The sequence below is a fragment of the Ziziphus jujuba genome, chromosome 11 (genome assembly GCF_031755915.1).
Source record: "Ziziphus jujuba cultivar Dongzao chromosome 11, ASM3175591v1".
Lineage (NCBI taxonomy): Eukaryota > Viridiplantae > Streptophyta > Magnoliopsida > Rosales > Rhamnaceae > Ziziphus > Ziziphus jujuba.
Window position 1 is genome coordinate 19936157 of NC_083389.1, and position 15735 is coordinate 19951891.

The 15735-nt window shown below is 30.7% G+C and overlaps 1 protein-coding gene across 2 annotated transcripts; it reads right to left on the reverse strand.

Moving 5' to 3' along the window:
* Positions 1-3439: 3439 nt before the first annotated feature.
* Positions 3440-11321, reverse strand: LOC107432970 (U-box domain-containing protein 33). Of its 2 annotated transcripts, none has more exons than XM_048465227.2 (9): positions 10319-11321; positions 9477-9598; positions 9068-9189; positions 8049-8153; positions 7353-7803; positions 7056-7196; positions 6011-6538; positions 4514-5278; positions 3440-3923 (listed from the first exon to the last, which is right to left on the reverse strand). In XM_048465227.2, the coding sequence occupies exons 1-9, from the start codon at positions 10575-10577 to the stop codon at positions 3741-3743; spliced, it is 2676 nt and encodes an 891-aa protein (XP_048321184.2). In that variant the 5' UTR covers positions 10578-11321; the 3' UTR covers positions 3440-3740. The 2 variants fall into 2 exon arrangements, with proteins under 2 accessions (XP_048321184.2, XP_048321186.2); XM_048465229.2 differs by having other exon boundaries at positions 7056-7193; positions 10319-11319.
* Positions 11322-15735: the final 4414 nt, after the last annotated feature.

Genomic DNA, 15735 nt, shown 5'->3' on the forward strand with positions numbered 1-15735 from the left:
AAAAAAACTTGTTGACGATTTTTGTATTTACTTGGTATGATCTAATAGATTAACGGCACGTGTAAATCCTGAGTAAGATCGACATCATCTATTCGTGGGAGGATTTTTATTATTTATTTATTTATTGTTTTGAATAATAGACTTTCCTTAAAACATACGGCACCAATGGCGTAAAGTAGGGCCCCCACATGGAACAAATTTTTATCTTAATGGTCCACTTTCTCCGCACATGCACCATACTTAATGGATGGAATCACACGTGTGGGATTTCACATGTGTGGACCCCACATCAAAAGTTTTTTGTCCTGGCCTTCTATCATCATCATCAAATGGGCTGCTTCCCACTGGACATATTGTACGAACAACTTTTTCTATCCTTTTTTTTTTTTTTTTTACATATATAATTTTATGTGACCCATCAATTAATAATATACTTAAATGATTGGAATGCATTATTTTTATGGTATTGTTGTTCGATTTTCATTCCATATGATAATTAAAAATTTTAATGTTTTATTGAATATATGACAATCGAAAAGTGACATTATATGATATATTGAATTCTTTGCATCAAGCACCTTCACTTATGCTATGTACGGAAATTTGTAATTATTGCTTATGAAGTTGACCATACAAAAGGTTAAAGTATTCTATTTTTAAAATACATTTAAAAATTATATATTACTACAATATTTGCTTGATTTGATATTTTTAATTTTGTTTTGTTATAACAAAACAAATCCTTTTTTATACATCAAGACATTGAAGATTACAAAATAATTAGCATCCATTGCTCATTTATATTATCATCTTATTTGTATTAGTTTTTAATTTTATAAAATTAAAATATTTTGATGTAATAATTGTTGTTGTTAACAAAATAACTTGTTTATTATTTACTGTTTCTTAATGTTTTGACACAATTACTTAAATTAGTAGTTGTTTTTCGTATTTTGTATTAGTAGGTCAATGTTTAAATTGCAGTTAGAAGTTTTGAGTATGATTAATAAATGGGTTGACAATTAGTAAAAATTAGTAAAATGATTAACAACATGGATTGTCATTTTGAGTTAGATAAGTTTTGAACATATATATGTTTCCATCTAGATATTTCATTTGTCTTTGTTTTTTTTGCAGCTTTGAGAACAAAAACAAATTGTGTTTCTCCATAAACGAAATTCTAAAAGTTCATTATAAATTATTCATATTTATAAAAAGTAATTTTTTAAAACAAGTTTAGAAGATATTTTTGGGTAAATGAGATGCAATTATGACCTAGGTTTAACTGTTTGCGGTGAACTCTTCTTGGGGACACTTATTATGACCACTTTCCAGCAAGACAACTTAGAAATCATTGGAAAGAGACATGACCGCAGCCCTAAATTTTGTGTCAATTAGCCCAAAGGCATTGGAATATCCTCCCCCATATACCATATGTTTTGTGCGCTTTTTTCCATGTTGTTATTATTATTTGTATTTCAAATATTTATTAGTGTTTTAACAAATAAAATTTATCAGGTATATCAAATAATTATAAATATGAAAAAAGAAATTAAATTGAAAATAATTTCAACGGATTAAAAAAAATGTATTTGATCTAAAATTTAATAGATTTAAAATGAACTATAGATTTAAAAGGATTTGATGGATTGTAATGGAATTCCATAGATTTTATAAAAAATTTATAAAAACCCAACAAAATCATTGAGATTAAGATTGGATTTTATATTAACAAATTTTTTTATAATTTCACTGTTAAAATCCATTAAAATCCATCTTTTTAAAAATCTTTTAAAATTAATGATTTTTTTAATATCATTAAATTTCAAAAAAATTCTACGAAGTTTTAATTAAATACATCTGGATTTTAATGAATTTTTATAAAATCTATTAAAATCTGAATTGAATATAATTGGATTTGTATAGATTTTTTTAAAATCTAAATCAAATACCTCCAAACTTTTAAACACTTTTAAAATCTTTCAAACCTATATCGAATACATCCCCTTTAAAATTCCTTCTCATCAAAATTTTACATAAGGTTTTAAATCCTGGATTTCAACACTTTTCATTTTTTTTTAAACTTTGTAGGTATTTAAAATGTACAATAAACTTTAATTAATATGGTGATGTCTATGCTTTTTTATATATAAGGTATTGGATTCAAGCAATAATAATAATAAAAAAATCCATACAATTATGAAAAAAAAATAAAAAATAAAAAACAAATATGTTTACTAAGCAAGCAATTTTTTTATTTTTTTTTTGTCTCCTTCCCGTGAAATAGTTACAAACTTTTGAAAAATGCTACAGCAATTTGTACCAAAACCATTTATCAAACAAAACAAGTTTGTACCTAAAAAACCATTTCAAAGATGAATTAGTCAAAATATAATTTGTTTTTGGTGAATAATTAGTCAAAAGATAATTAATGTTGGTACAACATGAAATGACGTATTTGATACATACTTTTCAAATTGCAAAGTGGGGCCTTGATGACAAGTACCAAACATTGCCGCTTTTAAGGTTCACTGTATCGGTCTAAATTGGTGGGATGGGTAGGTTTATTATTGCGATCTTCTTTAATTGGATCAAAATTTGGGTACACGATGAGAATACTTACTGCACATAACACATATAATTACTAATATGCTCGAAGCTAAAAGAATATGTAATTACTAAGGTGTCCTTTGTTAGCTGTTAGTTTTTGTTTTTTCTTTTAAATTTTTTGTAATTCGATTACAGTATTAATTAATGGTAACTATAGTTTATTAAAGATTTCAATTAACTCCAGATGTGAAAAAGGGCAAAAAGGAACAAAAATTAAAATTAATATAATTTCAAATTATGCTTCATTTGTTCTTATTTATTTATTTTTTGTGCACTTAATACTTTACTATAAACTTTCTCACATTCTTTTTTGAACTATTATATTTTGATGAATGAATATTGTTAAATTAACTATATACAATTTATGTAACTTTATTGTAAAATTGTATAATTTCATTTTATAACAGTGTGTGTACCTAATTTTATCAAATTTATTAGACGAAATCACATTATTTGATTAATACATAAAAACAGAATAGGTTAGAAGGCAATTTAATCCATATTTAAAGGGAAAGTTTGGGGGGCAAAATGTAATCAAAAGTAAGGAGTAGTTCAAAATGATAAAAGTGTAATTAGCCTCTTATTTTTATTTATTTTTTCCTTACCATACACCACATCCTAATTGGGTCACATGACTCTTGACATCTCCTCTCTAAATTCTTCTCCTTCATCTTCTAACCCTAATATTATTTTCCTTCTAATCTTCAAATTTTACATGGGTAAAGAAAGACTCCACTTTTCGAATTTGGACCTTCTGCAAAACTATAGTAATAGTGAAAGATTTTCAAGAATCCTTACAAATTACAACTAGGGTTTACAATTGGCAAGCTTATAAAGCTATAAAAGAATATGAACTACCATTTGGAACAAATATGCATCTTCTTCTATACAATAGGAGAATCAAATGTATAATCTAAAACGACCATCTTTCCTGTTTTCTATGTACAACAGGATGAGAATATAATGTTGCAACAGAGTTCTACATTTAACTTTCAAATGCTAAAGCCAACGTGGGATAGAAGAAAACCATAAATCATATTTGCATATTACTATATATATATATATATATATTGTATAATTTTTCTCGTACGGAGTATAGAAAATATGTTGAACAAAAGCTCATAAAAATATCAATGCTGTTGTAGCCACTCCTGAATTGCAGAGCGAAGAGCATGGTTGGGGACGAGACTGAAATGTTCGAGCTTAAGATTTGTCATAGGTGATGTGTCATGTCCACTATCCAGCCATCCCCTTAGTGCCTCTGCTTCATAAGTAAATCCATCTGCTGCAACATGTGGCTCTTGCATTACTTCCTGCAAGTTAGCAAAGTAAAAGAAATGTATTTTGCTCAGAGACAATGATATGATTAAAATGGAAGTGATAAAATTACTCAATGAAACAAACATCCAAACCAAAACTATATTCCTCGTGGACCTAAATTCAAATGTATTTTGTTTAGAGACACTTATAATTGAAATGAGCGTAATAAAATTACTCGATGAAACCAACATTCAAACCAAAACTATACTCCTTGTAAATTCAGAAGAGACGAATACTAGAATAACAAACACTCATTGTGATAACGTGTTTGGGACATTTGTGATTAAAATTGTAAGTTCCAAGAGTAAGGAGTAAGTTTCATTCACTTATTGAGAAACAAAAGGTGCTTCATTATCTTTTTGAGAGAATAATACCAAAAAATAAGCTTCAAGAGAATAATACGAAAGGTTCAAGAGATCAATGATTACTAGCATCAGAAAACAAGTTACAAGAATAAGCTTCATTTTTTTATTTTTTTCTTGGTCACCAGGAGGTTTCATTCAGTTATAGAAGTTAATATACATTTTAAGAAATTCCAAAGGAATAGCAAATGTGAAAATAAATTATAAAAAGAGGAATATACCTGGAAAATGGGACATATAAAATATGAAGGCGGCTGACAGTGCTCTTCAGAACCCAGACGGAAAGATGATGAACCACGGCAAGAAGCCCTCATTGGTTCAAGCATCCTCCAAACATCTGATGAAAGATCTGCCCGGCTCTTACGGTTGATTTCACAACATCTTAACGCCAAATGAGCCAACTGTTCTGCCTGCACAAATGGCCAGTCTCCAGCTAAAGGATCTAAAAGTGTTTTTAACTTTCCAGCATCTATAGCATATTGCACCTCCTTTGTAATTCCCAAGGCTTGCTTACCAGTCAGTAGCCTCAACAATATAATTCCGAAAGAATAAACATCTGATTTTGGAGTAAGCTCTCCAGTTGATAGGAGCTCAGGATCCATGTATGCAAAAGTACCCTTTGGATCAGTTCTGCAGCACAGTGTCGTATTATTGCTGGAACTTTCAACACGAGATAATAGACGACAGATTCCAAAGTCACTTAGTTTGCTAACAAAGTTGGCATCAAGAAGAATATTGGCGGGCTTCACATCACCATGTACTATACTGTGAGGTTTACTGGAATGAAGAAAGATGAGAACAGAGCATAACTCTGCTGCAATTCGTATTCGAGTTTGCCATGATAATGGAGGAGTATTGTCCCTGCAGCTGAGGCGATCTTCAAGGCTCCCATTGGGGAGATATTCATAAATGAGAGTCCAAGCTTCAGGGCAGGCTCCAACAAGTGTTACTAGATTGGAATGTCTCAACTTGCTCAAGACATCAACCTGATATACAATGCCAAAAAATGAGCACAAACATAATTTGATTTTATCATCTTTTTAATTTGCTACTGAATTTTGAACAAACTAGTACAAAAAATCAAATAATTTGTTTAGAACTACAATTTCAGCCATATCTTTAACAACAACGTCATGAATCCACAAATAGATACCATAATTAAAGCAACACAATGTGATACTGCATAAGATAAACAAAACTCAGGACCATATGACAAACTCAATTGTTTAAAAATTCTTTGGAATGCAAAGTATTCAACGTATCAAAGTCATGCTAGATTCAGTAACTCAAATTATCAAGATGGTATAAGTATAAAATAAACAGGGCAATGGCTACATAGTGGAAGATTACATTCACCAATTAAGCAGACAGAAAGACGTCCAAATAAAATATAAAACACATATGGGGCAGCAAACCTTCATATGAATAAGTTCCCTAAAATCTAGACTAATTGCACTAGAGCAAAATATACAGCATACAAAACATTATCTGCTTGGCTCCATTTGCCAAGATTATGTTGTAAATAGTAAGGCAACCTATCTGAATGAAACAAACAGGACCTCCATCCCAATATGACCCTAGTAGCATTCAACATACAATAACCAAAATTATTAGCATTAAATCGCCTGGTCATATAATAAATTTTCTATACGTTCAAAGCATATTTAACCTAAACAAATTAGTCAACTCATTTCTATACGGATAAACAGGCATCCTACCTCCTGCTGAAACTCTGAGGGGCCCTGCATACTATTTGCATTTAGCATTTTTATGGCAACTTGGGTGTGACGCAATAGACCTTTATAGATACTTCCATATCCACCTTCTCCAATCTTCAGAGATGGATCAAAGTTGTGAGTAGCTTCTTCAATTTCAGCGAATGAGAACTCAGAGAAGAACTGAGGCATGTGTGTGCTTGTAGCCTCTCCTTGTTTTTTCCTCAGCTCCTCAGCTTCTCTAAGTGCATTGTCACGCTCTATCTGCAACTCATCCCGTTCTTTTTTGTAATTCTTTAGCAGCTCAACGGCAGAGAAAATTTTTTCTTCCAGTTCTTTTACCATCTCATTAGATTCTTCAATTTGGGTCTCCAGCAAGGTTTTCTGATTATGGGCAGCCTTCAGTTCTTCCATGGCTTCATTGTGTAGGTTCTTGATTTTATTAAGTTCTTCTCTCTCTTTTGCTAGTGCTTCCTCAATTTCTTTCCTTTGTCTCAACTCGTCAGCATACGAGCTCTCTGATACTTTAGCCTGTAAAAGTAGTTGAGTCAAAATTGAGATTTCATTTATTTTCTGCCTTTTTGAGGTTTACATTTTCAGTACCACATATGTAACCAACACAATCACTTGAAGAGGATGTCTATGTACTTCAATAGTCTAAGAGTAAATTAAGTATGAACCATTCTAAGATTGACATAATAAATGCATCTACTGTCTGGACTTCTATGTAGAACTGATGTTAACAAAAAAGTTCAGTGGTGCACTTGAATCTTCTGCACCTAGTCATCATAGATATGACAGTCATATGATTGCCTAGTACAACTGAACAAGGTGTGTAGTATGTTTCCAATTCAAGTAGGGGTTGTCAAGTAGGGGTTGCCATCACCTAATATACCTGTGTTGAAGTGTAAGTATGTTCAAGCAGCATCTAAGGTAAGCATTAGGAGATAAAAAGTCATTAAGATAACGAATAAAAAAAAAAATGATAATAATAATAAAACTCAGCGGTGAAAAACAGAAAAGAAATCCTAAAGCAAAATAAACTTACCCTCCGTATAGCATCAATAGCATCCTTTTCAGCTTTTCCACGCCTGACTGCCTCATGAAATGCTTCTCGTTTTGCATTTTCAGCCTCAGCCAGCGCTTGTTCAAGGTGATCATAAAGTGCTTCATCAATACTTCCATCCTGCTAGAATTCATCAAAGGTTTAAAAAACACACTTGATGTAGTTTGGTCAAAGAATTGACTCAGATAATCAGGGCCATAGAAAGCTAAAATGCTTCTTTTAATACTGAAATCTAACGCTAAAACTTGCACATCCCATAAATGATAATTTTTCACTTACTAATACACTTGGTGGAGAAGAATGGTGGAGATCTTCTTTTAAATGAGGAAGTGCACTTAAGTCTGACCCACTTTCACTCCTTGCAGTCCTCACCAATGGGACCGAAGCTACATCAGAGGATGCTGAATAATTCGAACCAGGAGAATAACTCCTTCTTGATGACCTATCCCATTCATCATAACTAACTTCTGCAGTCGTTCTGCCCCTTGGATTTATAAGCTCCTCACTATTGTCTATGGATTCTGCAATGCTCCCACCGGATTTCTCAATATTTGCTGATCTTACCCTACGGAATAAATCTTGAGCTGGATTGGTGAGTTTCACTCGATTACTCTGCCCCAGATTAACAGATTGCGATCTCAAGTGTGTCGGTCCAGTTTCAGAGTTCAGACTTGGAGTTGATTGCAGCGGTGAAGCTTTGACCTCAACAACAGCTCCATCTACAGCTTCCCTATTTTTCATGGTTGCATTAGTCATATCACCAAAGTCAAGTCAAAATTGAGATTACAAAGATACTGTTGTATTTAGCAATGATAAATGTATATTCTCCCCATTAAATCACCAATCAAGCATTATTTGCCATAAATATTAATCACACAGTTACAGACCGATTGACACATCGTCCCCATACATATACATTAATACATATTTACTTCTTCATCATAAAGAAGTAACTAAAAAAATATGTCAGCAAACCTGGTATAAATTAGGTGACCCTTGCAAATAAAATGTATATGACAAGAAACAGGTGCTTGTTCCCGAACATAGATTGCTTTCTTAGATTTCAGGTCCATCATTCTCCTGCAATATTAAGCATAGAGTAAGTTAGTCTACCTTATGGTAAAAATTCAAGCATGATTTTCAATTCAACAGGACAAGATGCAAGATAGGGTCACTCTTAATACAAATGAGTTGAGTTCACAAAAATGGGCATAGAAATTGGACAATCTAAGAAGGAGGCAAGTTAATCATCATAAAGATTGAAACAAAGAAGAATAAATAGAAGTAAAAACCATAGCTCCAGTAAAACTCTTAATTTTCTGTTTCTAACACCTGTAAACAGTTTTTCAGTACATGACCAAATAAGTTCATAGTTTCTAAAGACCAGGAAGCATACAAGAGATTCCTTTTTTTTATGCAACATCAACAACATCTTAAATCTTGCAGTCCAAAAAAATAGGAAAAAAAAATTGATAGGAAAGAAACCAGCCAACCAGGAGATAAACCAATCAATTAAAACCTTTAAGTTGATGAAGGACATTCCAAAGGCGAGAACAAACAGGAATGCCTAATTGCCGGTTCAAAGTCTTGTTCTAAATCCTCAATTAACCACACAGATACTCTTTTCTTGTTTCCGGTCTTTGTCAATAGCAATTCATCTTGTTACACGCACATTTAGGAGAAATACATGTTTTCAAGGTGAACAAGAAAAGTAACACTACAGACACAACTTATGTTATCTTCTGATATCAAATAACATGACTGTTTCACTTGTTCATATTAGACAGCACTAATTGGTCTAAAAAATTGTTAGCAAATTAAACAAAACTGCATCAATTGATATCCAAAAGTTGGTAAAAATATGTTGGTGAGTACAGAGTCATGGATAAAAGAAAACTGCACCAAAAGAATTATATCCACGGGCGTTATACAGTTGCTCTGGATCTTTGGGGACTCACAGTGGGTATATGAGAATAGTTCTTATGTAACTGTACCTTGAGTGTGACTTGTCTGCTGCTGCTCCCATTACTAGTTTCCTGATATCATGCTGGGAGATGAGCTCAACAATTCCCTTTTCAATACTGTCCATTTCGATATACAGTTTCTCTGCCCGTACCTACAAGGCCAACAAAAATTAGAAAGCTTATTTTAGCTTCCACCTCAGCATTTCAAAAAGAACTCCATTATTTATGATGATGTATATTTTAGTACTCTTAGATGATACAGTCATTATTTCTAACGTCCTGTTTATTTTCAATGACACTAGCATGGAAAAAGTTTAGTTCCATATTTCGATATTCAGTTCTTGAAAAACCTGAATACCTTCTTCTTGATAGTAACCTTTTATGAAGGCAAAAAAATCAAACACACGCATAATTTAAAATACAATGAAAGGAATATTACCCCCATCCGCCGACAAAGAACAAGGTATTCATCCAGGATCTTGAGCATGTTTTGCCTTTCGATTTCGCGGTATGCTTTAACTTCCTGTTCCTTCAGTGAGCTTGCAGGGAATTTTGTACCCACTAACAAAACAAAGAGATGAATTGTAGACCAATCAGTTAAACTAAAAACCATAAGACAAAATCTGGAAACTGCAAGACTGAATAGGATCAACACTTCAGCCAACATAACAAATGCAAATAGCGAATATAAATCAGATTACCAAATCCTTAGTGTAATCCCAGGCTAACTAATAGAAGTCTGCTTTTTTCCTAACTTCTTTCCAAATTTGGCCTAATCTTACTCAACTGTGATTGTTTTCTTCATCCAAGTTTTGACATTCCCATTAATGGGTATTTGTTCTAGTTCTGAAACTGATAAAATATGAAGAAACGAGAGAGTAAAAGATAGAAAAATAACACCCAGAGAGTTACATTTCTTCATACTCTCTTGCTCATGATACACGAACAAAACACCTCTTGTTATAGGTGCATATAATATGTAATAAAGGAGATAGAAAATATGCAATAAAGGAAATAATCAATATATCAAATATAATTGACTGAGGAAATCATAGAGTTAATTCATATCATCAATTGTGTTGACATTTAGAAACTTGGAATCCCATTATTTGCAAATCTTCAATAAAAAAACATAATAAATTCCTAAGAAGAGACTACCAAATCCACTACCACTAATCGAAAGGAGGCAAATCATTTTCAAGTTTGTGGAGTTGATGTGTAAATGACAAACTTCAGGCAAGACAAACACACACACACACATGTAAATGTTTTCAGACTTACTCAGAGGAATCATTTGTGCAGGCACATGAACATGAATTATGCCAATCTTCTTCCCTCCTGAGTTCTGTAGAGCCCAAACCAGCGTTGATTTGCTTTCTTTCAAATCTTTTCCGACCGCTACGTATATTATATTTTCGACCACCCGGGTCACTGGCTCCTCTATGATCTCTCCTCTACTAGACATGATGTCTGAAAGGTCAGGATACCTTATTCGATCCACGTTTTGCGAAATTGAAGCAACAGGACTCAACACAGCCATGGTTCTACATCTTGAAGCATTCCGTCATCGAAATTTTCATACCAACCAATCAATCAATCGAATTTTCTCTCAGAAACTTTTCCTTTTCCACGCAAATTTTTTTTTTTCAGTTGCGAAACTTTAATCAAAATTCTCACTCTACCTCAATAACTCTCTCTCTCTGAATACGCAACCCAATCAACAAAATCACATTCTACCCATTACCCAATTCAACTTTGTCTCTCTAAATCTCCAGCAAACAAACAAATTCTATCCTCTCTCTCTCTCTACAAGAAACTCTCCCTCTTCTTTACCCAAAACAAAGAAAAAAAAAGGAAAAAAAAAGCGCCTTTTTCATCAAAAACCCAATTCAACTTTCCCTTTCTAGAACCCAACTCTATCAAAATTCAGCTCTCTTTTTCATTCTCTTGTTTCCTTTTCCTATCACCATGAAAACGTACCAAGAACAAAAAATATAAAGAGATTTATCAAAGTTTGAACCCAGAAAACAACCAAACACAGAGAAAAAAAGGTTTTGGGTTTGAAGGTGTTGATGGGTATGATTTGGAGGGACTAAAAAGGGATTCTTTGTCTTGAGCAACCAAAAAAAAAAAAAAACAAATTGTTGCTACCAAATTTCCCAACTGACTTTTTTTTCTTTCTCATAACAATTCCCCAAAAATATTTCTCACTCTACTCCCGGAAGTTACATAAAAAATTCCCATGGCGGGCTCCATTTCCTTGGTCCACTGCTCTCTCTCTCTCTCTCTCTCTTGTCTGTCTTTATCTGAGTCTCTCTTTTTCGCTGGCTCATTTTTCTTGGAGATGAAGCTTCCAAGTATCAAAGAAAATGGGCTCCACTGTCAACAGGCTAAATAAATTTTTAAAAATATAAACAACTAGGGGGGTAAAACTACCATGTGAAAGTCCTCCTTTTTTCTATCCTGCGCCTTCACTTCTTATGCGTTCGTTTTTCTATTTTAGTTTTGGTGTTTTGAAAGGTGATTGATTCATGGGTCCCATATCGATATTCGGATCATATGGAGCCCGCACAAGTCTCACTGGCGAGATTTTCCTCAATTTGAGATCTCGTTTAATGAATATGCTTATTTGTGCTCTCGTTTTCTTCACATTCTAATACCAAAAATCATTTTCAAATATTCAATTACTACTACCACTTTTTAATAGCAAAACATTTTCAAGAATAAAATTTCTGCAACCACTTTTTTATTTTTTAAATTCTTATTCTTATTTTTATTCATTTTCTTATTATTATTATCTTTTGCACTAACATTTGTATATGAAGTGAGTTTTTTGAATTTCTTTTTTTATGATTTAGAAAATATTATTCATTTTAATTTTATATGTTTTTATTGGTCAATTTTATGTTTTTAACAAGTTATATAAATTTTTATTTTAATTTAATTTCCATAATATTAATCTTACTTTCGTAAATAAATTTTTGAAATTTTATTTTGTAGGTTATATATATGGTCGATTAAATTTCAATTAATAATTTTATGCATTGTATTTAGATATTAAGAAAATATATTTTTTAAAAACTTTCAGAAATACAAAAACATTTACGACATAAGAAATTTTTATAGTTTTATTTATGAATTTATTTTTTCTCTATAACTTTATAAATATGTTTTATTTGAAGTAAAATTTAGTAAGAATATATATATATATATTTATATAAACAGTAGCAATATATTAATGATTGTAAATTGTAAAAAACTGATAGAAATGTGGCGGAAAAACCAAGTTGTATGATACAATTCAATTATTTGCAAGACAATTTATATGATAATAGCCTTCTGTTTAATACTAAATTTTAAATATACTTTATGATACAATTCAATTATTTGCAAGACAATTTATATGATAATAACCTTCTGTTTAATACTAAATTTTAAATATACTTTTGGTGTCTAAAAACTCAAATTTGACGTAAATATTTACTTTAGCGTGATACACATGCGATTGCAGCAAAATGATGCCGCAGATGCAATCAACGTCATTAATAATAAACGGTGATTGAAATGAGATTCCACGATAGGAAGATGAGCACGGATATATTTTAACATTATCGAAATAAAATTGCTCGTCAGCTTGTACGGAGGAAAAGTGGGGCCAGGTTTGGAGAAATATTCTGCGGACGAGTTTTTGATTCTCACATGTAACCCTCGCGTTTTCTTTGTCCACGTCATCACCGACAAGCATGGAAATACCGCCACCGGCTGGTTCACTTCGATTAACCGTCCGATCATCCCACGTGGCATCGGTTAAACCGCCCGCTTTACCCTCTTCTTTCCACACAACGATAGTAATTGTGTCGAATTTTTCACTTTTATTTTATTTTATTTTTTTACATATTCAATTTTAAAAATTCCAACTGATTATTTAACTAAAATATCTTGTTGTTTCTAGCATTGAATTTCACTCAAAATTATTTTCATCTTTTGCTAATTTGATTGTTCCAATAATTTACTACTTTTTTAAGGGGCAAGCATTTCTATTATAGCAAAAATTGAAAAAAATTTAACTGAAATTTTATAAATTAAAGAGACACTTTTAAAAATCAAACCGCCGTATTATTATTATTATTATTATTATTATTATTATTATGTAATTGCTCATGTCTAATTATAATATTTGATTGTCTACTTTCATTCAAAAATTCAAACATATGACTTTTTGTATATCTAATGGTTGTATTATGCCAAGGAATATACCCCTCTCATTGTCAGAGTATTCACCACAAAATATGTTAATTCTTCAATTCTTTATTAGAATTCAAAAGTTCAATCCCAAATAACAAAAAGAAGTTAGATATTTTGTTTTTTAATTATATCATTATTAATAAGACATAGAAAAATAATAAAAATATGAAAAAGACTTGAATTGAATTTGATATATACGCTTTGGTATTTTATAGTTATTCAAATCTGGGTGAACGTACGAGGAAACTGCTGGGGTAACAGTAGGAATGTCGAATAAGTTATTTTGACTTGGAATGAAAAACAAAACAACAATTTCAGAACTCAGAAGAAAGAGACTAACTGGCATCCTTAAATGACCAGAAACCATTAAACCAATACAGACTCAATCACCTCTAACAAGTGGGTGTTTTATTATTATTATTATTATTAGTTTTTTGGTGTCGTGATTTTAAATACAATATGTATATATATATTTTATATATAAAATTCGTTTATAGAGTGGATGTCTATATATAGATCTATAATATTAATAATAATTTTTAAAAAATCATCATCAATACTATTATATAAAAATAATTTTTTTAAAAATATCAAAAATTATTATCAATATTATAAATTTTTATAATTTATACAGTAAAATTTTTCTGTATATATATTTATTGAACCTGATCATAATTCAGTGGGATTTAGATAGGTCAAAAATCTTGGAATCTATGCTGTACGTTGAGGCATATTGGGTTACTGGTATGGCAGCAATTTTTGTCTCAACTAATTAAGTCCATGTAATTCCAAAAACAGTAATGAATCCTACGCGTTTTCAACCAATTGTCACACTCATCTTCATGTAATCAAACATTTTTGTGAGTTTTGGACTTATCAGAATTACATATAAAATGTAAATTTGTTTATGCAATGGACTTTAGTGATTAGCTAAACGAATGATGCTGAGCAAGAAAATTAAATACAAAAATTTTACAAAGAAGATTCATATATTTTATCAGTTTTTTGTTTCCCCTTAATAAGGATATTTGCTGGTGTTTCTTAACAATTGTAATTATTTAGTCTACCTATCCATACATGACTCTCTCTCTCTCTTTTATAATATAAATATACACCATTAATGACTAGTCTATGATTATATTAATATGATAATATTAATAATTAGAAAGACATATCGTATTAACCTTTTAATTTAATTTTCAAAATAACAATATTATATGTATCAAAATATTTATCAAATTTATTTACAAAATAATATGTATACAAATATCATTGTTTGACATATTCATATAATCTAAATTTGAATAAATAAATATGTAAATAAATAAATAAATTAAAAAAAATAAACTAATTAAATATTACAACATTATTCATCATATAAGTTGATCAATAAATTTATTGAATATTTAGATAATTTTAATATTATAATTTTCAAAATAGTAATGCCATACATACAAATATATTCTTCAATTTATTTAAAAAATAATATGAATTAAAATATTATCAGTTGTTAAATTTATAAAGTCTAAAAAATCTCACCAAAAACAAAAAAGAAAACATTTTCAGTTTCTAGATTGAATAAGAGAGTTTCAAACTTATGGCTCTATTCTTTGTTTACAACCCATCACATCGATTGTATATTTAATCAAGAGAAAGGTTTGAATTTGGCAACTTTCCCATGTGTGCCTGTCTTTGAAAATGATATGGACCATGCTAGAGATTTTTCCATTTAGAGATTAGGAGAAGAAAAAAGGTAGACTAAAAGGAAGAAAAAAGAGAAAAAGATAAAAAGGGATATGGAGATAAGATTATATATAAATATATATATATATATATATATGCTTCTCTAAGGTAAATTTTTTTGCGATATGACCTTTCCCCCATGAACCTCAATATTCTTATCTCACTGTAAACAAATTGCAATTTAAGATTTTTCTATTAAGTGGGTCCTAAATAATTGAACACCAAAGTTGTAAAGTTTATTTTAATGATTGACCAAAATAGACACACCTTCATTGGTAAACAATTTTTTATATATATATTTTTTCTTCTTCACCAATCAAGTCTCGAACACAGGATCTTGCCATTCTCAAATGGAGTGCAATGACAACAAACTGAGCTCGAGAATCGGTCGTAAACAATTTTTTATAATGCACAGTTGAGTGCTGATAGCCAATGCATACAAACTGCTATAATAAAAAGACTAACCAACAGAAATTCCATGCTTCAAATGGTTTGAAAAATTAACATATAGACTTAAATATTGTCCTTGCCTTTTTTTTATTGTCCTTGTCACTATCAATATAGTTATCAGATTATATAAATTATTAATGTTGAGGAAAGGAGTTAAAAAGGAAGCAAAAACATGAATCTATCATCATTTTAGTACTTAATAATCATTTAATTAATCTATACTTTGCAATAACCAAGAAACTATACTTTTATTATTTGTC

Coding starts and splice junctions, on each gene's coding strand:
- LOC107432970 (XM_048465227.2), bottom strand. CDS start 10,577: ATGGCTGTGTTGAGTCCTGTTGCTTCAATTTCGCAAAACGTGGATCGA. Junction 7,804..8,048: donor GGTCACCTAATTTATACCAG/GTTTGCTGACAT, acceptor CATGAAAAATAG/GGAAGCTGTAGATGGAGCTG. Junction 7,197..7,352: donor CTTCTCCACCAAGTGTATTA/GTAAGTGAAAAA, acceptor GATGAATTCTAG/CAGGATGGAAGTATTGATGA.